The following is a 23,874-nucleotide window of genomic DNA, read 5'->3' as shown; positions in this document are numbered from 1 at the left end:
ACCAAAATGCTTTGTAATTGTATCAGCGTGCATCGCCATTGATTCAATGAAATGCAGAAGTGGCAATTCCACGTCCATTTATATCTGATGCTAATGTTTGTGGTTGCAATTCATCCTAATGCATAAACTTTTGCTACATGTATAAGATTTTTACGCCCAATCCCATGAATGACAGCGGGAATAAAAATGGCGTTGATGAAATTTCTATTCCCACCATCTCTGTTCGTCACCGCAACCTCTCTGGCATCTTTTACGTTAATGACAAGTTCTGGGTTATCGGAATTGAGAGGAAAGAATCTTGAATATTCTAAGTTTTTCAACATTGGTTCAAAAGCTTCTGATGTAGAAAAATCCAAGTTAAAGCTCCCTAGTAGAATCGCCATGGCTACGCTTTATACGCCAGCTTTTCTTGCTGGTGTTTCTTCGTTTGCGATTTTCCCAGATGAGAATCTCAGGTTTTTGTTGCTCAAATCCGCCATTTCCATCCATTTCTTCAAAAGAGTTCTTGAGGTAATTACTTCTCTTTCTCTCATAAATCATAATGATAAAACAAAAGTAATGGTTATTTATTTATTTATTTATTTTTGCAGTCCTGTTTTCTTCATAAATATAGTGGCGAAATGGGACTGGATACAATGATAGTAATACTCTCAAGTTACTTCATTTCCAGTGCACTCGTGATCTTTAACCAGCACCTAACAATGGGGCTCCCAGAGCCACCAATTGATTTGACAAACCCTGGGATTCTTTTGTTTTCCATAGGAATTATTGGCAATTTCTACCATCATTATCTTCTATCCAAACTGAGAAGCCAAGGTCCGAATAAAGAATATAAGATCCCAAAGGGTGGTTTGTTTGGATTTGTGATTTGCCCTCACTATTTATTTGAGGTTTTAGTGTTTTGGGGATTTGCCTTCATTTCTCAGACTCTGTTTTCATTTGCATATGCAATGGGCACTACTTTTTACTTGTTGGGTAGAAGCTCTGCCACTAGGAAATGGTACCTTTCAAAGTTTGAAGATTTTCCCATGAATGTTAAGGCTATGATTCCATTTCTTTTCTAAATTCTAGATGTTGAAACTTTTACAAAATACTTAAATTCAGCCTTGTTTTTGTAGATTTGGATATAGGGTTTTTTAGTTTTGAAATTCATTACTTGAATATATTCCAGAAATACAAAATAGTTGGTAAAAAATAGAAACAACCAAGAAAGAAGGAAATAAATTGGCCTCGAGGGCAAATCATGCCTAACAAATATATCATCAAAGACACAGAGTTATTCAAATTGTAACACAGAAATTTCTTTCAATTTTAATTCTTTCTCTTCTTGGGTATAATAAATCATTAATGGAGTAAGGATCTCCAATCTCTCATCATGATCCTCTCACTTGGCACTGGCAAGTTGAGCGCGAAGCAGCTTGGCCGCAGCAACCATGTTGTTGAGGGCCGGTTTCACCTCAGCATACTTACGAGTCTTGAGCCCGCAGTCAGGGTTGACCCACAAGATGTTGGTCTCGAGCACAGCAAGCATCTTGTTAATCCTGTCTGCAATCTCTTCGGTTGATGGTATTCTGGGAGAGTGGATATCATAGACACCGGGGCCAATTCCAGCACCGTACTTGACTCCCTCACGGAAGACTGATAGGAGCTTCTCATCGGAACGGGAGTTCTCGATGGTGATCACATCAGCGTCCATGTCAATAATTGAGTGGATGATATCATTGAAGTTGGAGTAACACATGTGGGTGTGGATCTGTTACAAGATTTCAAAATGCAATACCTATGAGAACTACAGTGATCCAAGAGAGTTCGTGTATAAGAAAGTTCCAAAGGTTGAAAGAAGCAAACATAAAACCTGGGTGGTATCCTTGACACCACAGTTAGTGATCCTGAAGGAGTGGACTGCCCATTTGAGGTAGAAAGCATGCTCGGACTTCCTAAGAGGCAACCCCTCGCGCAAAGCGGCCTCGTCAATTTGAATAACATTGATACCAGCCTTCTCAAGATCCTCAACTTCATCCTTGATAGCCAAGGCAATCTGGTAGCAAGTCTCAAATCTGGAAATTTGGCAATTGAAAGATGTTTATATTGCAAAGCAAAAACCGCAGGTAGAAATACAGAATATCGGATCTTTTTTCTTTTTTTTGCCTTAATTGGCTTTCTCCTGCATACCTGGGCTGATCATTTCGGACAAACGACCAGTTGAGGATGGTAACAGGGCCGGTAAGCATTCCCTTCATTGGGCGTGAAGTCATGCTTTGGGCGGTAGATGACCAGAAAACAGTCATTGGTTTGGGGCGGCTAACATCACCATAGATGATTGGTGGCTTAACGCAGCGAGATCCATAAGATTGCACCCACCCATTAACGGTGAAAGCAAAACCAGACAACTGCTCACCAAAGTACTCAACCATATCGTTTCTCTGCATAATTTAAAGTAATACTTAGGATGCTTCCAGATAACCAACCAACCGCAAAAGGCCAAAACAGAGTGGAGTACTCACCTCAGGCTCTCCATGAACAAGGACATCAATGTCGAGCTCTTCCTGAAGGTCAACAACCTTCTTAATTTCCTCCTTGATGGCTTTAACATAGTCGTCCTCAGAGATCCTGAAGGGGATGAGAGAGCATTAGTTAAAAGAATGGTCGCATTGACATATTATAAGAAAGATAAGGAAAATTTTCCGGATCAACTCACTTGTTAGCCTTGAATTCACGACGAACTCTCCTGAGTTCCAAGGTTTGAGGGAAGGATCCAATGGTTGTGGTGGGGAGGACTGGCAGATTAAGCTTTTTCTGCTGGGCATCCAGCCTAGCACTAACGTTTGTTGCACGGCGGTGGTCAGAGCCCTTCAAAGCAGCAGCCTGAGAATGCAAGTACAGTAAAACATGGTAAGCAAATAAAGATTTCAATGATGGAAACGATTACCGGTTGCTTGAAAGAAGAAAAATGGAATTTTAATATATCAAAACACTTACAGCCTTTTGAACAGCCTCATTGGTCACTCTTGGGGAGGACTTCCTTGAAGCCTGAGCGGTGGCATTGGAAGTGAAGAAGGCCTAAAAATTGGATAATAACTAGTGAGTGACATGATGTCATCTGAATCTTGAGCCCAGTTCGGAGAAGCTATCCTAGTTCATAGAAAACTAGCAAAACAGGAAGAAAAATTACAAGGAAATACCTCATCTTTCTGACCAGCCAATGCCTTGGCAAGTGCATTGACCTCAACAACTTTCTGGGCAGCAAAGGCGAGCCAGGATTTGATTTCATCATCGAGCTTAGTCTCATTTACTAGATCAACAGCAGTATGGAGAAGTGAGCAGGAGGTGGACACCACAAGGTTGTCTGCACATCACAAACGAGTCAAAGATATTAGTCTACAACAAATAACAAAGTTATAATACTCACTATTTACGAACGCCATAAAATGCAATTAAAAATAGAAAACCTTTCCCGACAATGGCCTCAAGTGCCTGCAAGGTGCCAAGAGAAGAAGCAAGATCATTGGCCCAAATGTTCCTTCCATCAACAACTCCAGCAAAGAGGAATTTGCCCTTGGGGAAATTAGTCTTGATCAAATCAATGGTCTTTGTTCCGCGAACCAAATCCAAACCATAAGCAGTGACACCCTTCAATTCAATGAGGGTCTTGTATGCACCAGAAGTAAGATCGGCAAAGTAGGTCTCGATCAGAACATTCAAACCAGAGAGAGTAGATTCCAGATCAGCATAAGCTGCAGTGAAAGCTTGCAATTGATGAGAGTCAAGGTCCAAGACAAGGGTGGGTTCATCAAACTGAATCCAGGAAGCACCAGCAGCCTTAAGCTCAGATATCACTTCCCTGTGGAGAGATTCAATGTTACAAAGGCAAATTGAAGCAGCTATGTTAATGAAAACTTGGATAAAAAGAAAACCAAGTCTTACTTGTAGATAGGGAGGATTTTGGGGAGGAGAGAGAGAAGAGAGAATGTTTTTTCAACACCCTTTGCAGGTTTAGACAGCAACAAGTATGAGACAGGACCAACAAGGACTGGCACGGTGTTGACTCCAAGCTGCATTTGGGACGGTGAATCAACATTCATGTTTCAGAATGACTCAGAACATCAAATAAGAAGTGCATAAAACAAAGGATAAAAGTGGAGCACCATAATCAAGTAGGTCTAATTAGTACTCAGTCTCACTCAGAGAATTCCCAAAAAAAGGGGTTGTATAAAAAGTAGAATTCCGAGGAGATATAAACTATTATTTATAAAAAATCAGTCACAATAATAGCAAACATGAGACCATTACCCAGTTAATCATAGGCATTAAATAAGAAAGTATGCTAAAAGACTTTTTAACTAGGTCCAAAGCTTTGAAACCATATTTGGGTCATCATAAATCTTCATACATTAAGAAGACTTATAAATCCTAATATTTTCATAAAAATCTTCTTATGTCATGGAAAGTTACTCATGCATGCATCTCATTTCCCAATTTTCAGGTGACTTTTATTCTTGCAGGATCTAAACATACAGGTTATAGTACCTTACTTCAAATTCCAAATGAGCTGCTGGTATAAGTACACATAACAGAAGCAAAAATCTACATTGTGACAATATATAGAAAAATTAGACCCAAAGAACATACCGCCTTAGCTTCCTTGTACTCATCCACTGCCTTGTGAGATGCATAAGAGAATCTAACATCAGGTCCCAATTCGGGAACAATGAAGTGGCTGAAATGACACATTGCACAGAATATAAGTCAATTTCAGAAATTTCAGTGTGCACAACAAAGTATATAAAGCATGACCAAGAATGGAAACTTACTAGTTGGTGTCAAACCACTTGGTCATTTCCATGGCAGGCACGGAGGCGTTTCCTCTGGCCATGGAGAAGTAAGTGTCAAATCCGATCTCACCACCATTCCAGCCATATCTAGGTGGTACAGCGCCGAGCATTGCTGTGGTATCGAGCACTTGATCATAATAAGAGAAAGTATTGCTGGGAATGTACTTGATCCCAGCATCAGCCATCTGTTTCCAGATGGATGACCTGAGACCAGCTGCAACCTTCTGCAAATCCTCGGCACTGCTCTTCTTATCCCAGAAAGATTCCAGAGCAAACTTAAGCTCTCTCTTAGGTCCCATGCGGGGATATCCAACAATGTGTGAAGCCATTTTCTGAAATAACATAAAAGAACATATAAAATTCTGCTTTATTATATAAAATCAAATGCAAAAAGTAACAAGTTTGCATGTCCTATATTCTTAAACAGAAAACCACCACAATCAAAGCTAAGATCCATGATATATCTGCAACTCAAATGAAGTCCATAAAAAATAATTGGTATCTTCAGATCCAAATGATTACACCCTATGTTACTGTGAGCTTAGGATGTAAATTTCAGATATAGAGAGGCCATTTATATCTTCAGATCCAAATCTTAATATGTCTAACAGAATAACATAAATAACACCCTATCATAAACAGGCTAAATATATAAAAGCCAAAAGAATATAATCAAATGCTAACTCTAACAAACAGATCTCACTAAAATAACACAGAATCTTGAATAATTCCAAAAAAAAAAAGAGAGTAGAAAATCAAACACTAATACATAGCAAAAAGATAAATCAACTGAAATTGTTAGATAACAAAAGGAAGCTGTCAATGCTTACACTTTCTAGTAGATATTAGCAAGAAAACAACACAAATAACTTGATTTTCGAAAACCCAAGTTGAAAATATAATTGTTTTAAATCATATTAATAAAAGCCCACAAAGAAAACCAATAGGAACAGTAGAAACGTTGATACTTGCAGGTAGGTCAAGGTGAAAGGGAAAAAAGAAAGAGTTAAATCTTGAGAGAAGTTTAAATATTAAATCATTTAAAAGAAGACCCAGGAAGGAAAAAATCAATAGAATAGTACAAAAAGGAAGGAAAGAAGGGTTAGAATTTAATTAAGGGATGATAAAGGAAGATGTATGGGGAAAGGGCAAATAGACATGAACCATGAGAGAAGGAACCGAACTGTACCGTAGAGAAGGGAGGTGGAACCGGAGACAGAACTTAAAAAGAGTTGCTTGGATATAGAGAGGAAGTAGAGATACAGAAGAAGAAGCGACACGAGTTGCCTATTTATAACCAAAATGGTGCTACTGCCTACCAACCATATCTGGTTTTTTTATTTTTTTGGTGATTGTGAATTTAAGGGCACGCTCGCGTGGCATTTTCAGACGGCGTTGGGGATTGTTTTGGGGGTTGCTGTATGGGGAGGTGCTTAAAGGGTTTTTTTTTTTTATAATTTTCGGTGCCAATTATTTTTCTTTTTATGAAATCTAGGATAAGAATTATTTTTTAGTTATAGGATTTAAGTGATATTTCCATTTTATGTAGCAGGTTTTTTGTTTTTTTTAATAATATTAATTCTACGTTATTTGTGACGTTTAAAATTACTTGTAGCCTTTTCTTAACTTATAAATAGGAGGATGATATACTTTAACACACTAGAACTCATATCTGCTTGAATAAACAATAAGAGCTATACTAATTGAACAAATACTTAATCGGCTTTTTTTTTTTTGGTATAAAGAGAAAATGACTCAAGCTTAAACAGGCACCATTTTAGTTATTGTATGTAGAGGTGAGTGTTCAATCAAATTGAGTCAAATTAAGTAAAAAAATTCAAGTTAATCGATTTGACTAATTTTATTTTATTATCCTAACTCAATTTAAAATTTTTTCGAATCAAGTCGAGTGAAATGAAATTCGAGTTGAGTTAAATCAAGTGAAATTATTCGAGTTAAATTAAAAAATTAAACATTTCAATTTAAAATCTTATTATAATATAACTAATTTCATGTTAGATTACATAAATTTAAAACTATATGTATTAGAATTTTTTTTCAAATTAAATGAGATACTTTAGCATGATAAGTTGAATAGTTAATTAACTTATTTAGGTCCCAAATTTTATTATCTGACAAAATTTTTAAAATTTTAACTTTCTTTATATGTTTTTTTAGATTTTTTTAAAAAAAAAATTATAATTTTTAAAAAATATAAATTTTAGAATTTATATAAATATTTTGAATTTTAAAATTTATTTTGAAAATTTTTAGTAATTTTTGTTGGGAGAGACCAATTTACTCATTTTTAAAATTAACAAAATCAAATAGTATTTACACTAATCTGTTATCCTATTTTTTAGAATCGAATTAAATTTTGTTCATCCTCATTTATATGTCCCTCTGATTTTCTTGAATAAGCTATTGTACGATAGAAGGTTTTTCAACACTCGAATAAATTCATATATTATTTTTTATATTTTAAAAATTATGATTTTAAGAGTTTATTTAGATATAAATAAAATATTAAATAGTTACTTAAGTATAACTGAAAAATTAGGATTTGTTTGATAAGTGGTAAAATTAAAACCTTCAGTGATTTGATTTTCTTTAAGTGCTTTTGATAATACAGTAAAATCTAAATCCCCTTATATAATTTTGAATAAAAAAATTGTTTCAATGATAAATAGAAAACAATATATATAGAGGGGAAATTTTTTAATGATTTATTGATAACATAAAATTTTCAACAAAATATGTTTTTATTAGGTAACTTCTTACCATTTATGCTATATTTGATAGTAGTATTATTTTTTACGCATGTTTTAATATATGAGTTAGTAATAAACTAATTCAATTGCTAATATTTAGCCACACCCATGACTTATTTTTAACAAAGAAAAGAGAAACTTTTAGTTTATTTCAAAGATATCTTTTTTTTTTAAAAGAGTTATTATTCATCTTTCTAATTTTAAGTTTAAATTTGTACTAGCTATTCTTTATTTTATATCTAACTATTATAATACATAAAATAATTTCTCGCGTTATTACACTAGTATTCAATCGAGACATTAATTTTAAAAATAATAATTTTATTTTATTAAAAACTATATTTGAAATAAACTATTCTTTAAAAAAAGTGATATATTCAAATTGTCATATATATAACTTTTCATTTAAAATAAATACAAAATATTATTTAATAAGATTAAAACTAAAAGTAAATAATTTTTTTAAAAATTAATATTTACTTTTTTTCAAACATTATAATACTATTCCTTAATTTTTACTAAGTTTCCAAACGATTTTCTAATATGATTTCAAGGCTTATAAAATAGAGTACTAAAAATTCAATTTATCTAACATCACCATAGTCACTTTTATTTTATTATTATTTTTTTCTTTTTAAGAATATATTAACTTTAACTTTATATTAATTTATTTAAGAGTAAATTGTTATGAATATAATAATGTTTTTTTAGATTTATTGTACAATTTATTCCAAATATTTTGTTTAAAACCTTGTTTTCAATTGAACTAATAATTTATTAATTTAAAAAAATTAAGAATACATAACATTAATTACAATTTATGCATATATATATATATATATATAATTTCAAAAAGTAAATAAAATTTCACATCATATCTAACGAAATTACAAATTTTTGTATTATGACACACTATCATTTTCAATAACCACGTTTCAATTATTTCCAAACATTATAATAGAAAAATAATCTTATTTAATATGAAATTGTCCATTACATGAAAATCAGAGAAAATATCAGGTAAATTTATTTTTATTTTTATAACATAATATATATTGAAAGAATGATACAGTCATAATTTTGCTTTATTTTAAAGTTGAATCTAATTGCATGAATTATAGGAAAACAATTCTTGCATAATAAGAAGTCATGATTTTAAGGTATTTTTATATTTAGATTACAATTTTTTCATCATATTTTTAGTAGTTTTAATGCACGATGTTTTATTAAGAATTGGAAAATTTTTACAGCCAAACTTCAACTTTGAATTTCAGATTATTTGTTTTCAAATTTAAACATTAATTTTTTTGGATTAAAATTAATTATTGGTTTAATTATATTGTTTCATCATATATTTGCACTTCTTAAATCTAAATTTTTATTAGAATTATCATTTTTTATTATATTTTAATTTTGTACCCAAATTATTTAGTCAAATATTAAAAAATTTAATATAAAAAATTAAAAAATTTATAACATAAATGAGTTAATACATAAATCAACTCACGCATCGCATGCAATAAAAATTTAGTATAATATATATTATCCAATTCTTTAATAATTATTTTTTATTTTGCATTTATATTTAACTCACTTTATAGTAAAACACAAGTATGGTTGGGTTGATGACAAGTGTCATACAAGTATAGTAAAATATTTAAAAAGTAAATATATAAAATAAAAAGGAAAATATTTGGTACACTACAAAGGAGTTTTTAAACACTATAAGCACGATTAGAGAGTTGACAAGTATCCTAAAAAGATATAGTAAAATATTTTAAAAAAAGAAATACATGCTAAATTTTTAAATCTATTTTTGAAATAAAAAATATATTATCAATGTGCTAAATACCTATCTTAAAATAAACTTAAAATAAATATGACACATGATAAATTTTTAACTCACTTTATAAAGGTAGAAAAAGTGCACCACTAATGTACCAATACAATGTAGTACTAAGTAGTGAAAAATAATTAAAATTTATTATTATTATTATTATTATTATTATTATTATTTGGAGAGTGAAACATTTGGAGAAGCAACCTCGAGAGTTGGTGGTGGCTAAAAGTTGTTGGGAGTGGTCCACTTTTTCAGCAATATGGTTTAGTTGAGGAGAAACTATAAAATTTTATTTAAAGAAAAAAAGAAAGGATAAACCATCTCAAATTCCAAAATTAATCATTCATTTATACATAAGTGATTTGGTTTTGTTGGGTGACTAGGTGAAGTCACTCCAATTATTCCTTTATTTGTATTATAAATATTTTTGAGAGAGATTATAAACTTTATAATATTAATAATACATATTATATAAGTTCCTATATGTTTTTATTTATTTATTTTGAAATAATATGTTTGTATTTTAAGATAAAAAAAGAATTGTTTTTCTTGTTTACTTCCATTGATTTGCAAAAGGTGAGGAAATTCCTAATATGTCCTTTACTGCTACTTCTATTTAAGCAATTTCATTTTCCTTTTCACTACTGTTTGGAGTTGGAAAGGGGATGAGAGGTGTATTGAATTGACGAGATATATGATGGTGGGGAAGATTCATTTTCAGAGGATACTCAATTAATTTCAATAGTGGTTGAGAGATGTTGCGTTAATGGAATTGGATTTCTTCCAGCATGATCTGCCGATGGAATGGCTATCCAAGAAAAATGTGAAAAAAATTGGTGAGTAGAATGGATTTGGAAGAGGTTTCTTTAGGGTGGCATGGGACTTGCAAATATCACTAGTGGAAGGAATCGAGGTATGAATAACTCTTTGACTATTGCTATCAATGTGATTTAATTGGTTATACCTTTAGGCAATGTTAATTAAAAATTAGTGTTGATGACAACTGTATGAAATGAATGGGATTTGCTTCTAAGCTTCAAGTACTTGCTTTAAGAGGGACTGATGAGTTTGGAAGGGTAAGGTTTGTTATGAAAAGAGGAGATCATGGACAGAGAGGTAGGATTGAGTTGGGATTAGAGGGTGGCATGCAAGAGTTCGTGCGAGGGAGATCTGAGAGTGAGGTGGAGCGAAGGTAGAGAGTGTTCCATCTCATGCTGTCACATATCTAACAACAGTATCTCGATAGTAACAAGAATGAAATGAGAAGAAAAACAAACTTATATGTCATATTATTGTGGTATTCAGGTTATATTACCCTTCTATGTTAAAAGTTTATTAATGATTTAAGATGAGAGCAAAATTCATATATTATATAAGGTGTTTTAACCAGACAAACCACAACTACAAATTTCACAAAAATTGTCCGTTAAAAAAGACTAACCTTTTGCCAGTTATGAAGATCAACAATTGATTGATACTTATTAAACGTTAGGTTATTGTCCATGTTAATATGATTAACGATATTTTGGCCATCATAAATACTCTATGAAGGTTTCATGGAAATGATCAACATTGTTACATGAAGTACAACTTCGGTGTACAAGATTGTCGAAGACGTAACACAATGTCTCGTCCCCTTTAAAAAAACCATATGCAAACTAGCAAGGGAAGAGCTATGTAAGGAGGAGTAATTGTACATTTGTTCCATGATCTATTGCAGATTGTGTTGGAATAGCTGGTACCACAACTTATTTAACATATGTTACAACAATCCTACATTACTTTTGCTACTAAGGGGAGTAAATTTCATTTGTTTTTTATGGTTGTCTTGAGCCTTATTTGACTACATGTTGAGTCTTTGTTATATTATTGCTTAGGGTCTGACTTGATGATGGTTAAGACTCTATATGATGATATTGTTTATCACTCTCTTTAATGGATTGAATTATTCTTGCTATCTTGATTGAAGCACTGTGTGATAAAGGGAGTAGTTTCGTATGTTTGAAATCACTTGTTAATTCTGTTATGGGTTAAAAAAACTATGGAAGTTGAAGATCATGTGACACTTGATGTTGGCAACCTGCTATCATATTTACTTTGATTTTTTTAGAAAGGGGGAGATAGAGGAAACTATTATTTAAGGGGATACATTATTTCTATATTATGCTTTAGGTTTCATTCATGTGTTAAAGTTTAAAGTTCTTTTAGCATGTGATTTATGTTTCATTTCCTCTCATTTAATTTATGGAGTGATTGCTTTTGTCAAGGTTTTTACAGCCGTACTGATGGTCAAACAAAGAAAGATATTGGTTATCAGTTCGTCCAAATCAAATAAATTATTAAAAAATAAAAAAAATAAAGAAATAAAAATATTTAAAAATAAGAAGAGAAAATCGATTGAAACACTGATTCAATTGGTTTTTAGCTTGGTTCAATCGATTTGTATAGATTTACGATTCAACCGGTTCAACTCATCTTTCCAAACCAATACCCAAACTGGTTCCTTATCTAACCGATTTGATCGGTCATTCAAGTTAATTTATGAAAATAATGGTTTTTGATGCAAGTGTTTTGTAAAAAAAATGTCAAAGGGTGGCAAATAATGGTTTATGAAAATAATGGTTTTTTAACACACCCTTAGTTTACCATCTATTGACAAATGGAATGTAACACCCCTCACCCGACCCGATTGCTGGGTTCGAGATACAGGATGCTACATTCATTGCCGAAGTAACTACATTTAAACACAACATAATTTCCATCAATTCAAAATTTTAAATTCATTAACATGACCATAATATCATTATATCATAACATTTATTCAATTTGGTCCCTAATGTTACAAAGCTAACAAACAAGCTTAATTGACTTTTCAATTTAGTCCTTTTCATAATCTAAACTTAATATCTATCAATTCCACGCATATTTCATCAACTTATGAACAATGTTAACTTCAAATAATTTTCAACAATTGCACAAAGTGATACATGTACAGCTAAATCAAGCTCCCATGATCATAAATCTATAAAAATTACAAGAAAAAGACTTGATTTTCATACGAATTAAATGGTTGAATGTTAAATGAAAACCCTTAAAGCTTTCCGACCGCCTCATTTGCCACATTCATGAATGACGAGAAAGATAAATCAACAATTAAAGACAAAGATTGAATAAAACTAATAAGTGCTATAATATCCCGAATTAGGGCCTAAACGGAATAGTGGTTTGTGACCACAAATCTGAGATAAAAATAAATATTTTATAATTATTTTTATGTTTATGATATGATTTCATGATTGGTGTGAAAATTTCGTGATGAAATCCTATGACTAAAGTGCTTAAATTGAAATTAGGGACTAAATCGAATAATTTGCAAAACTTGCATTCTAGGAGTTTTTAGTATGAAATTGCTTTGGAATATTAATTAGGAGATCTTAAATAGAATTTGACCAATTTCTAAGTCTATGGACAAAAATTGGACATGGATGGAATTTTTTTGAAAGTTTAGTAGGAAGGGCATTTTGGTCATTTAGTTATTAAAATGAATTAAAAACAAAATTAAAAGCCAATTTTTGTCCATCTTCTTCATTAGGCCGAAATTTCAAGGGTTCTCCATAGCTAGGGTTTGTTTCAAGCTTCCAAGCTCCATAGTAAGTGATTCCAAGCCCTGTTTTTAATGTTCTTTACGTTTTTGGAATCTCGGTAGCTTGATTAAGCTTATGCTAGCAATAATTCAACCTAGGGTTCATATTTGGAAAAATACCCATAGGTAAAATTTGTGTATTTTGATGTTTTATGATAGAATATGAGGTTTTAAATTATGTTAGATAACTTGTACTACTCGGTTTTAAGTGAAAACGAGTAAAATGACTTAATCGGTAAAAATACCTAATAGTCATAAGTGCATGTTAGAGTGTGAATTTGATGTTTCTATAGAAGGGAAAAATGATTAGCATGTCATAAAACATAAGAATAAGGGATGAAGTTTAATTCCCGAGCCTAGGGGCAAAAGTGTAATTATGCAAAAATTTAGGGGCAAAAATGTAATTTTTCCAAAGTTTGTATTAAAGACTGTTTTGATGAATGTATGTATTAAATAAGATTAATTTGGCATTATAGATCAAGAGAAACGAGATTCAAGTCGCGGTCGAGGGAAAAACAAAGTTTACGAAGAATAGGCTCGATTGCTAATATTTTGTATCGAGGTAAGTTCATGTGTAAATGTAGTAACATAATTGTCATTTTGAGCAATTTAATGTTGTTTATATGATATGATGCTTATTATTATCATGAATTGTTATGTTTTGTGGCTATTGTTGAATAATATGTAATTATGTGAATTACTTGATAAGTATGAACTATCACCGAGTATCGGTTCCGATATTCCGTGGAAGACGGAAAAGATGTGAGATCGGGGAAAAAGCCAGTTTGAACCTTAGGAATAGATTAGAATACAAGTGACATGTCACTAGGATATTTGAGTTCCAAACTCGTTGAGTTGAGTCCGAGTTCGTGAGATGTAACTAGGCATCCGAACTCGTTGAGTTGAGTCCGAGTTCACTTATTGATGCGAACGCCCGAGCTCGTTGAGTTGAGTCCGAGTTCACTTATGGGCGGGTTACATGGTAGCTTGGCTACATAAGTTCCGCAGGCTATTGAGTTTGTCTAGCTGCGGGTATGGCACTTACGTTCATGAAATCCGTGTATTTGAATTATATTCCGATGTGTTCAACGGGTGAATCTTAAGTGAATGAGAAGAATGCCTAAAAGGAAGGTGATATATTGGTAAGTGTGGTGAATGAGAAAATTTGATAGGTATGTGCTTAAATCCTCGGGTTGAGAACTTGGTATGATGAAATCGTAGAAAGATATTAAATGCAAACGAAACACGAATGTCTTGATGTTGTTTATGCAAATGATGTTTTATGTGGAATTGCATGATTTTGTTACTTGCTATTTGCATGTGATCTTACTAAGCATTTATGCTTACCCCCTCCTTTTCATTCATTGTAGTTGTTGACAAGCCGGCTTGAAAATCGGGATAGGTAGAAGACTCGTTCACACTATCCAAAGGCCTAAATTTGGTAAAATGGCTTGTGTATTTTGAATATGGCATGTATGGCAAAATACTCACTTTGTGTAAATGATTTTATACATGGTTATGGTTTGGTAAGAAAAGGGTTTGTGAATGATTAGCCATTGGAATGGCCAATCTAAATCATATTTGATGCCATGTATGTTTAAAATGCTATTTAGTCCATGGAAATCTATAGTAAAGTGAAATTTGTTACAAAACAGAATATTGCTGTAGCAATGATGTGAATTTGAAAAATCACTAAAAATAGTAGAAATTGACTTAAATGATGAATAAGGTAAATAATCGAAGCTTAATGAGTCTATTTTCATATGGATTGAACAAAACAGGTATATAAATTATATTTTATGAGATACTTGAATTTTTGTGAAATAGGGCCAGAGTGATTTCTGGATCCCCTATTCTAACTTTAAGAATTCACCATAAATTGTAAAAAACTAATTAGAAGTCATTATTTATATGTAAAGATTCCTTATTGAGTTTAGTTTTAATAGAAATAAACGATATAGTCATTGAAATTCTGTACAGAGAGAAATCTGATTCGTAATACATAGAGGTCAGAGAAGTCGAACCCTGAAACAGGGGATACTTTAACTAATAAACTGTTCTAATTGGCCCGGCCAAAAATTCTAGAAAAAAATTAGTAGATAGATATATGAGTCTAGTTTCAGGAAAAATTTACAGAATTGGATTTCAAGTTTTTGAACTTGAGATATGAATTTTTAAGCGACTATAATGCAGATTGCCAGCTTGTCTGGAAGTTTTAAAAATAAATTGTTTGAGCTATATAAGTAATGAATTAAGTCCGTTAACACCTCGTATTCGACTCCAGCGACGGTATCAGGTAGGGGCATTACAAGGGCGGTGTTTGTAAGTGTAACAAACCAGTTTAAATATATTTGTACAACGGGGTACAAGAGTACTCCGAGGATCGAACCTAAGAGAGTCAGTGAACAATTTCTACTAATAAGCATGCAAAATAGGGAGTCTAACCAACTAATTACTAAACATTATAGTACGAAAAATCATGAAGTCGAGGATAATTATACTAATCTAAGATCTAGCTACCAAGGACTAAATTGTAAAAGGTGCAAGATTACAAGATTAACAAACAAATAACAAATAGTGGTTGATTGATCTTGATGTGGTTCACTCATCCTTGAATTAGGGTTCCAAATTGCTTAAATTCCTAAAATGGTTCCATTTTGCCTTTTTGTATCAATTTTATCAAGTTAGACAAGTACAAATTTATTTTTTAAATATAAATTCTGCTTTTTGTGAATAACAATTCACCAACTTCTATTGAGAGGGAATTATTTTCCAACTGAAAGTGATAAATTGTTTCTGGTTTTGTGTTTAATTTGTGATTGTTCGAGCCCACACACAAAACAATCTGTGGCACGAGAATAACGAAGAAGGTCGTCGGGTAAAAGCCAAGAATGTTAAGGATCCATCTGGCACAAAGCACAAGTACTTTTCGGGAAAATTTTATTACTATAAATAACACAAATTTGCTCGATTTTCAAATATTTAATTTTTCACAATGATAGAATACCATTTTTAAACAAGAACTTTTCCAACAGCCATGTTATATAAATGGACAAGAAGATCTCTCTTATAAATACCTTGATGAATGATGATGAAGAGATCAAACTTTCAATAGCCTGAAGTTACTTTGTACAACCATCTCCTCAATCAGTTTGTCCTATTGTCCCAACTTCGGCTCTCGACCTCTTTAGGTGAACCAACTTCCATTACACCATCATGATTTTCTCCTTGCTCCTCTTTATCATCCTTCCTTTTTGTACACTGTATCAACACATATAATATTCAAATATTTTTGTTGAAAGTAAATTGTTTCATATGTTATTATATCATTTTTTATACGAGTCTCAAGGCCCAACTTTAGGCCCATGAATGCGATGGGCTTACACTACCTTAAGGCCCAACAACAAGGTCAAAGGTTAAGAAAATCAAACCAATATTCAACCCAAACCAGTATGTGAGGATGAATCTTTTCGAGGAAATGAGGAATGATACATACATGGAATGAGTGAAATGTATTAAAGACAATTCAACCAAGCTGTCAATTTTTAAGCTCAAAAGCTTAGTCAATTTGAGAAAAATATTTGTATGGGATCCAAGCATTTATGGATTAAGATGTCTTCATAGCGTTTAAATATTTATCTCTTAGCTTCAAAATGCACTTTGCATCACTCGATTTCGAGTTCGAGAACTCAAGTTATGACAGTTTTAGTGAAGACTATGCAAGTAGAATTTCTGGACGGGATTATGATGGGAATTAGGAGTGTTGGACTCTTATTTCGAGTTTAAATTGTATTGGGTTTGAGTTTTAGGCTTAATTTTTATTATATATTATCCCAATATTGTATTTATCAGCTCTTATTATTTTATTTCAAATTTTTTATAATTATTAAGTTATTTAGGAATTTTATGTCAATAATAAAGTTTAGTTTAAAACTACTTATTGTTTAGGTTAATTAGAGTTCTAGTATACTTAAGAGTTTTATTTAGATTTATTTAGCTAGCTTATATAAATGCCACAAAAGAATCAATTCATTGACTATTCACTTTGTGTTTATAATATTCTCTTTGAGTTTTCAATTCAAGAAATTTTCTTGAGTTTTCTTTTAAAAAAGTTTTAACAATATTTTTAGATTGTGGGGATCATTTTCAAACTTTTTCTTGTCAAGTTTTCTTTGTTGGAGGGGGAGTTAGAGCTGCTCGAAAGGGGTTGTGGATTCTTCTTGTTTACAAGGTTCCTTAAGACTTCTACATGTTACGTTCTATCTTTTCCATCTATCTTCTTTATTGTTCTAATTTTTGATTTATTATTCTATTTTATTTATCTTAGTTATGTATTTTAATTATTTTATCTGACTTAGATTCAATTTCGTTTTAAGTTGTGTCAAAATTTAAGTGTATTTCTAAACGTTTAGAACCTTAAGTCAAATCCAAGGCAACACAGAAATGTCAACAACATTTTTGAGATTTGTGTGAATAGAAATACAAATAATAGTCATAGAATTGGTATAAAAAAATTCATGGAATATTCCGCTGCATCCTTTGGGCATTGGAAATCACTTAACTAAAATATTTTGCTTTCTTTGTCTGCTTGTGACCTGAGAGTAATGCATCCTGCTTTGCTTTCTACATTTTTCCAATTCTTGTGCTTATCATAATTATTTTCTTTCTCATAAATTGACTTTCAAGTCATACTTGCTTATTTTTATTCATATTTTTTCCCCTGTTTGAATCCATATTTTTCTTATTATTATAATAATAATGATATCAACAAAATATAATAATAGAATGCATATAACACATAATATAATAAATCTAAATTATATCTTTTTATAAAAATAAAAAAATAAAAGTACCTCTATAAATATTTCACTAAAACACCCTTACTTTATTAGAGAGGATTAATTGAGAAGAATCACATCACTTATCACTATTCACGATAAATAATTATTTTAGTTAATCATACCAAGTTCAACGTGATTACAATTTAATCTAATTCATAATCATTTTATTTTTAAAACTTAAAATGAAGAGTTTTAATTCAAACGATTTGTGAAAAGTTGTCAAATCCTCTATAAAAACTTTTGGTGACTTCTGATATTACGGTGTGAATTACTTCCAAATTCCTTAAAACCCTTCTTGATAAATCTACAATTAATAATTACATAAAATTCAACCAAAATTTATATAAATAAGACGAATACTATTACAAAAAATAATTTTAAATTGGATCCAAATTGTCCGACCCAGACGCATGTGTCTGGCTTACTGTATAGTATGAGGGGGTCGGTGAAGAGCTCTCGCAAATCGAATGAGAAACAAAAAAGGGGTCAGATTCATTGGGGAAGTGACCTGGATAGACTGTTGCATGTTTTACTGCTGGCGTCGGTAGTACCGCGGATCGTACCGTACAACTGACACCTTCAGGAAAAAAAAATGAAATTTGTACTGCAAATGTCCCACGCTCTTTTTGTAGCTCGTGAGATCACTCTTTCTCTCTTTCTTTGTCATCTAATTGAAAAACGGCTGAAGGAAAAAATCATGTGGTAGGCAAAAATAGTCAAATAACTACGAAATAAATAATTCCAAAGCACCATAATTGCTAAAAGTGAGATTTCAACTTAAATCCCATTGACTTTGATTAATTAAATGGGATTTTTTATTTTTTTATATAAATTTTGAATATGTTGTTATTAAAAATATGTTATGATATTCATATTTCATTTTTATGCAATATTTTAATTATTATTTTATTTCATATAATGATATTGCGTTTTATCTCATCATAAAATTAGGAGGCTTGTTGGAAATGAAAACTATATTCCAACTTCCCTATGCTATGCTATTGGCAGATTGGTTTAGACCCAGTTTGTCTCTTTATTCTTAAAACAAACAACTACCAACCCAATATTGTTGAAATCATATATTATTTAATATTAAAAAATTAACATACGTTGACAATATCTTAATTTAATTAATATAGATATTGTTATCAACGTAGGAAGATAGCTTTAAATACGTTAAAGCGTATTATCTTTCTATTTATGAGTTAGAAAAAAAATATAAGTAATTCCAATATTGTATAAAAAAATTAAAATCTATCATGAGATTTTAAAAAAAATCAAATAATAATCGAAATTTTCATAAATAAATTATTAATTATATAAATATATAATATTTTAAATTCATAATAATAAATAAAAAGAATATGAATGGGTAATGAGTGAAATATAAGGGAACTAACTATGCCTACCCTACCCAAACCGTGTTTTCATCACCAACCCCTGATTGTTACGTTTTCCTATCACACAACAATGGAAACTAATCCTTCACCTTAATTTCATTTATTTCCTCATCCAATTATTTAATAAATCCAATCCAATTTGCTGTATTTTAATTATAAAAATATTTTTTGAATTGATTTTATGAAGCTTGATTGTTGGCTTATGTTTTTATTTTCGTACGTTCAATTTTATTTTATTTTTAAAATAAAAATCATTAAATTAATTTTTAGGGTAACTTTTCCAGTTGGTCACCCAACTTTTACCGATTACATCCACTTTCTATCTCCCTCCTTTCTCCGTTCTCAGTAAGCTTATGAAACTTCTCCTTCTTCCATTTGTCTCTGCAAATGAATCCCAAGAAACCTCCCAAGCCCCCCCCCCTTTTTTTATTAGCTTTATTACCTTTTTCACCTACTTCTACACCACTAAACTAACTTTTTGTAGACAACCAACCAAACCAAAGCAATAGGCAGAGCTTCCAGGTGGTTCGCAGGACACTCAGCCTCAAAAAACCCGACCCCCATAACCAACCCTCCCATAAAGACAAATGGCGTTGGAGTTTCGTCAAATCCTACTGTCAAAAGGAATCCGCCACAAACGGTAATGTGAAGTTGCCTTCGTCGTCTCAGAAAAACGGGCGTCTGCGGCAATAGAAGGAAAGGGAACAGTGAAGTAAAACATAATTATGCTTTTGAATGAAGAAAGATTACCTGGAAATTTTTTAAGCGAAGAACTATATAAGATAGCAGATTAGATCACATTTGAAAAACGAAATCTTAAGGGATTAATGCTGAAAAAAAATGAAAATCATGAAGAAATACCAATTTCACATGGCAAGACATGTGATTTGCCCATCTACAAACAAGAGGGTCAGCATTACGTTCTCTTTTAGCTGGTGAAGTTGCATTTGATTGCCCACTTCTTATGCCATGAAATTGCAAAACTGAAGTGAACCTGCTCAACAAATGGTTGCAACTGTGACTAACCATGCTGAACTGAACTGAGCCCTTCAATTTTCTCCCTTGGTACGGAGACAATTGCTGAAAGAATCAGGGCATTGCAGGAACTTGTTCCTAGTGTTAACAAGGTCAATTCCTTTCTGTTAACCGTGTCGTAAATTTACTTATGAAACGACTTGCGCATTTCCAAGCTAACTCTATTGTCTATTACTCATTTTGTGTACAGATATTGAATGGATTAATCTCCTAATCCCTCATCTTGTAGTAACATTACAGTTCATTATTGCGGCAATCTTTTTGAAAATGGGTGAGTTTAATGGTAGATTTATGTCTTGGGAAGAAAACCATGTATAATGCACCTTACTCCATTTAAGTCACGTATGTTTCTTTGTGCAGACTGATAGAGCAGCCATGCTTGATGAAATTGCAGATTATGTGAAGTTCCTGAGGCTTCAAGTCAAGGTATCATCAACTCTTTACCTGTTTTCTCTCACATTTCTTTTTCATATTTCTACTTTACTGAATATTGTATTGCTGCTCATGTTTATGGGATCAGTCTTTGATACCTTAATTGAGTTTTTCACTGCAAATGGTAATCAATTTAGATGAAAGTTGTTACTTTTTACAATGATATCTAGTGATAGATTATTTTTAAAATGATGTAACTTTTTCATTTCCTAAAGTTTCATTTGTTGGTTTAGCTACTCTTTAGCTTGTTTTCGAATTTTAAAATTTAATGGTTGAATTTAGACTGTAGAAGTTTAATTTTACTCGACCCAAACAAATAAAACAAAAAACTAGGTTAAAACAAAAAATAATAAAGTCCAATAAAAAAACAGTTTATTTGCAAGAAAAGAAAAAACCTAAATACCCAACTACCTAAGTCCAAGCCCAAATTCCCTAAACCACCCTAATTCCTTTAAGCCTCTAGTTGCCGTTGCTCTTATGCCTTCGCCATGTCAGCACGAACACCGCTCGAGGTCTGTAACCTTTTCATCAAATTAGCAAGGGAGTGCCTATCCCCACCGTTGACTCCACCGCTACCTGCCAAAAAAAAAAAACCCAGACAAAGACAAACACTCAAAGAACAGTTGCAAAGAACAATAGAAAACAGTAAAAAAAACAACAGGTTAAGTGTAACATATTCAACTATAAAAGCCATGTCAACCATGAATTTATTTTTTACGGAGACAAGCAATCAAAAGATATAAAAAAATTGAATACAAAAAGTGTTTCTTTTTTTTCGCAACAAAAAAGAGTAAAAAAAGGATTTTTTTTACCTGTGTCAGTTGTCAAAGACCTACCTCCAGCTCGAGAAGCCTCAGAGTCCCTCTACGGCTTTATTGAGGGCCTCATCGGAGGGGAGAGAAACTGAAAGGTTTCTTGACCTTCGGTCTGTTTTTTCCATATTTTTTTTACAATTTTAACCCCACAACAGGGTTTTTGAAAAGAAAAGGGATTAAATGGGGGTTTTGAAAATTTTTGGCCATCGAGGACGACAGTCAACATTGCCAACGACCGGCGGCGGCTTCCATGGCCAGCCTAAGGAAAATTTCAGAGAAAAGAAAAAGGGAGAAAGTAGATTTCTTTAAAAAAACAAAGGGGAAAAAAACAAAGGGGAAATGAAGTTTTTTGGAAAAATTTTAAAGTCAATAGGGTATTGGAACGACGTCGTTTTGACCTGGTTCTATAAACCCCAAAACAGCATCGTTTTGGACATGGTCCGTCAACCCGGCCCAACTCCCCTTAGGATTCACGTGTTTTTAAAGGGGAGGGTCTAATTGCTACTTTGACCCTTTTGTTTTTTTTATCATTTTTCAATTTTGTCCAATTACCTTTTTTTTTTCATTTTCGCCCTTTTGATTTTTTTGTGCAATTTGGTCCTTCGACTACTGTGGACACATTAGGGGGAGAACACATGTAAATTTTGGGGAAAAATTGCCTTTTGAGCCCTGTATATTTTATCCTATTTTAATTTAATCCTTTTATGCCTTTTTCTTTATGATTTATACCTTTAATTTTGTTATATTTTTTATTTAGGCTTTTATTTCTTTATTTACCCATTTATTTATTTCCTTTTCTAATATGTACCTTAAATGTCATTTAAATTTCGATTTAATCCATTTATTTAATTTCAACCTTTTATAAACTGTTTATTTATTTATTATTTATTTATTATATATTTAAAAATTATATTGTTTACATTTCCTTTTATTTGTGTATTTTTTTGCCCATTTATTATTATTGTAGTTATTATTTTATTTTTATTTCATTCTTGTTATTTTATTATTTCTTTTATTATTCTCACGTAATTTATATTTACCTTTGTAATTATGCATCTTTCATTTTTTTTGAGTTATCTTATTTATTTTAATATCTAGCATGGTATTATGATTAGTTATCCTCATTGCTACTGATCAAAGTTATCATCATTATTATTATAGTTATATAATTCATAATACATTATTATTGCTATAGCTACCATCATTTCATTTCTTATATTTTATTTATAATATTATAGAAACTTCGTTTTTGCTGAGCATTTCATTGTACTTCCATTTTATTTTATTTTTGCTATAACCAAGCCACAAACCGTGTTTAAATATACTTATCCATTTTTATACTATGCCTGAATAAGTTAAATGCACATTACTTTAAATGTTATATTCATCTTTATTCGATGCATAAAAAAGGAAAAAAATTAAAATCAAAGCAATGTTTTGTATTTGGAGATTCGAGAAGTTGCGCCCTAACTTGCAGGGTTCGACTTTCTCTTTGAACCTAGATAACCGAACATCCCTTTTTTTAAAACTAAAATGTGTGAGATTTAAATAGTGATTAAATAATGAGCAAGCTTATTTTCAAGGATTCGAGATGTCGTGTCCTAACTTCGGAACGTGATCTTTTCGTTTTGGTTACCTCGAGATAAGGAGGCATTTTACACATGTTTTAATTTACTTAAGTGATTTTAATTAAAAATATCATTATGCAAGGTGAGATCGTGTTTTAAATTCTCCTTACCTTTTTTATTCTCGACATTAAGACATCAATTAATCAACTAGGTACCAATTTTAGATGTTATGAGGGTGCTAACCCTTCGTCGTGTGTAACTGACTCCCGAACCCATTTCCTAGATTTTGTAAACCGAAAATTATCATTTTAGTAAAATTTAAACTTTTATTAAAATAATCAAATTACGAGGTATCCGATCACACTTAATAAAAAGGATTGGTGGCGACTTCGTTTTTCGTTTTAAAATAAAAAGTCAATTTCAAAAGGTTTTGATAGCTTGGCGACTCCACTGGGAACAAAATAAGAGAGTCAAGCCGCGAGTTGATTACTTTTTGGTCTTTTTGTCGAAAATTGATAATGTAGTTTAAATTAACAATCCTATATTTGCATTTCATCCTTCATATTTTATTTTGGTGGTAAATCACATTTTCATTATTTTGTTACATAATGATATGTCTGCTTTATTGGTTCGAGTTTCTCTTGGTAAATTTCGCATATTGCATTACATAATCGTTCGATTTTGCCCTTTTTAAGTG

At 31.7% G+C, this 23,874-nt stretch overlaps 2 protein-coding genes and 1 long non-coding RNA gene across 3 annotated transcripts; 2 read left to right on the top strand and 1 right to left on the bottom strand.

Moving 5' to 3' along the window:
• Positions 1-1,117, top strand: LOC121210144 (very-long-chain enoyl-CoA reductase). Its single transcript, XM_041082313.1, has 2 exons — positions 1-510; positions 591-1,117. Exons 1-2 carry the CDS (start codon positions 169-171, stop codon positions 1,062-1,064), a joined length of 816 nt encoding a protein of 271 aa, XP_040938247.1. The 5' UTR covers positions 1-168; the 3' UTR covers positions 1,065-1,117.
• Positions 1,118-1,220: 103 nt separating this feature from the next.
• On the bottom strand, positions 1,221-6,250 carry LOC121210143 (5-methyltetrahydropteroyltriglutamate--homocysteine methyltransferase). Its single transcript, XM_041082312.1, has 12 exons — positions 6,022-6,250; positions 4,812-5,164; positions 4,630-4,717; positions 3,925-4,052; positions 3,450-3,841; positions 3,183-3,346; positions 2,980-3,060; positions 2,699-2,865; positions 2,505-2,610; positions 2,173-2,423; positions 1,856-2,057; positions 1,221-1,753 (listed from the first exon to the last, which is right to left on the bottom strand). The coding sequence occupies exons 2-12, from the start codon at positions 5,159-5,161 to the stop codon at positions 1,385-1,387; spliced, it is 2,298 nt and encodes a 765-aa protein (XP_040938246.1). The 5' UTR covers positions 5,162-5,164; positions 6,022-6,250; the 3' UTR covers positions 1,221-1,384.
• A 13,374-nt stretch (positions 6,251-19,624) lies between these two features.
• Positions 19,625-21,386, top strand: LOC107904935 (uncharacterized). Its single transcript, XR_001686414.2, has 3 exons — positions 19,625-20,454; positions 20,553-20,633; positions 20,723-21,386. It is a non-coding gene; the product is annotated as an uncharacterized lncRNA (long non-coding RNA).
• Positions 21,387-23,874: the final 2,488 nt, after the last annotated feature.

The sequence above is a fragment of the Gossypium hirsutum genome, chromosome A11, assembly GCF_007990345.1.
Source record: "Gossypium hirsutum isolate 1008001.06 chromosome A11, Gossypium_hirsutum_v2.1, whole genome shotgun sequence".
NCBI lineage: Eukaryota > Viridiplantae > Streptophyta > Magnoliopsida > Malvales > Malvaceae > Gossypium > Gossypium hirsutum.
Note: the sequence above shows the minus strand (reverse complement) of the source record. Positions and strands in the feature narration are given on the sequence as shown.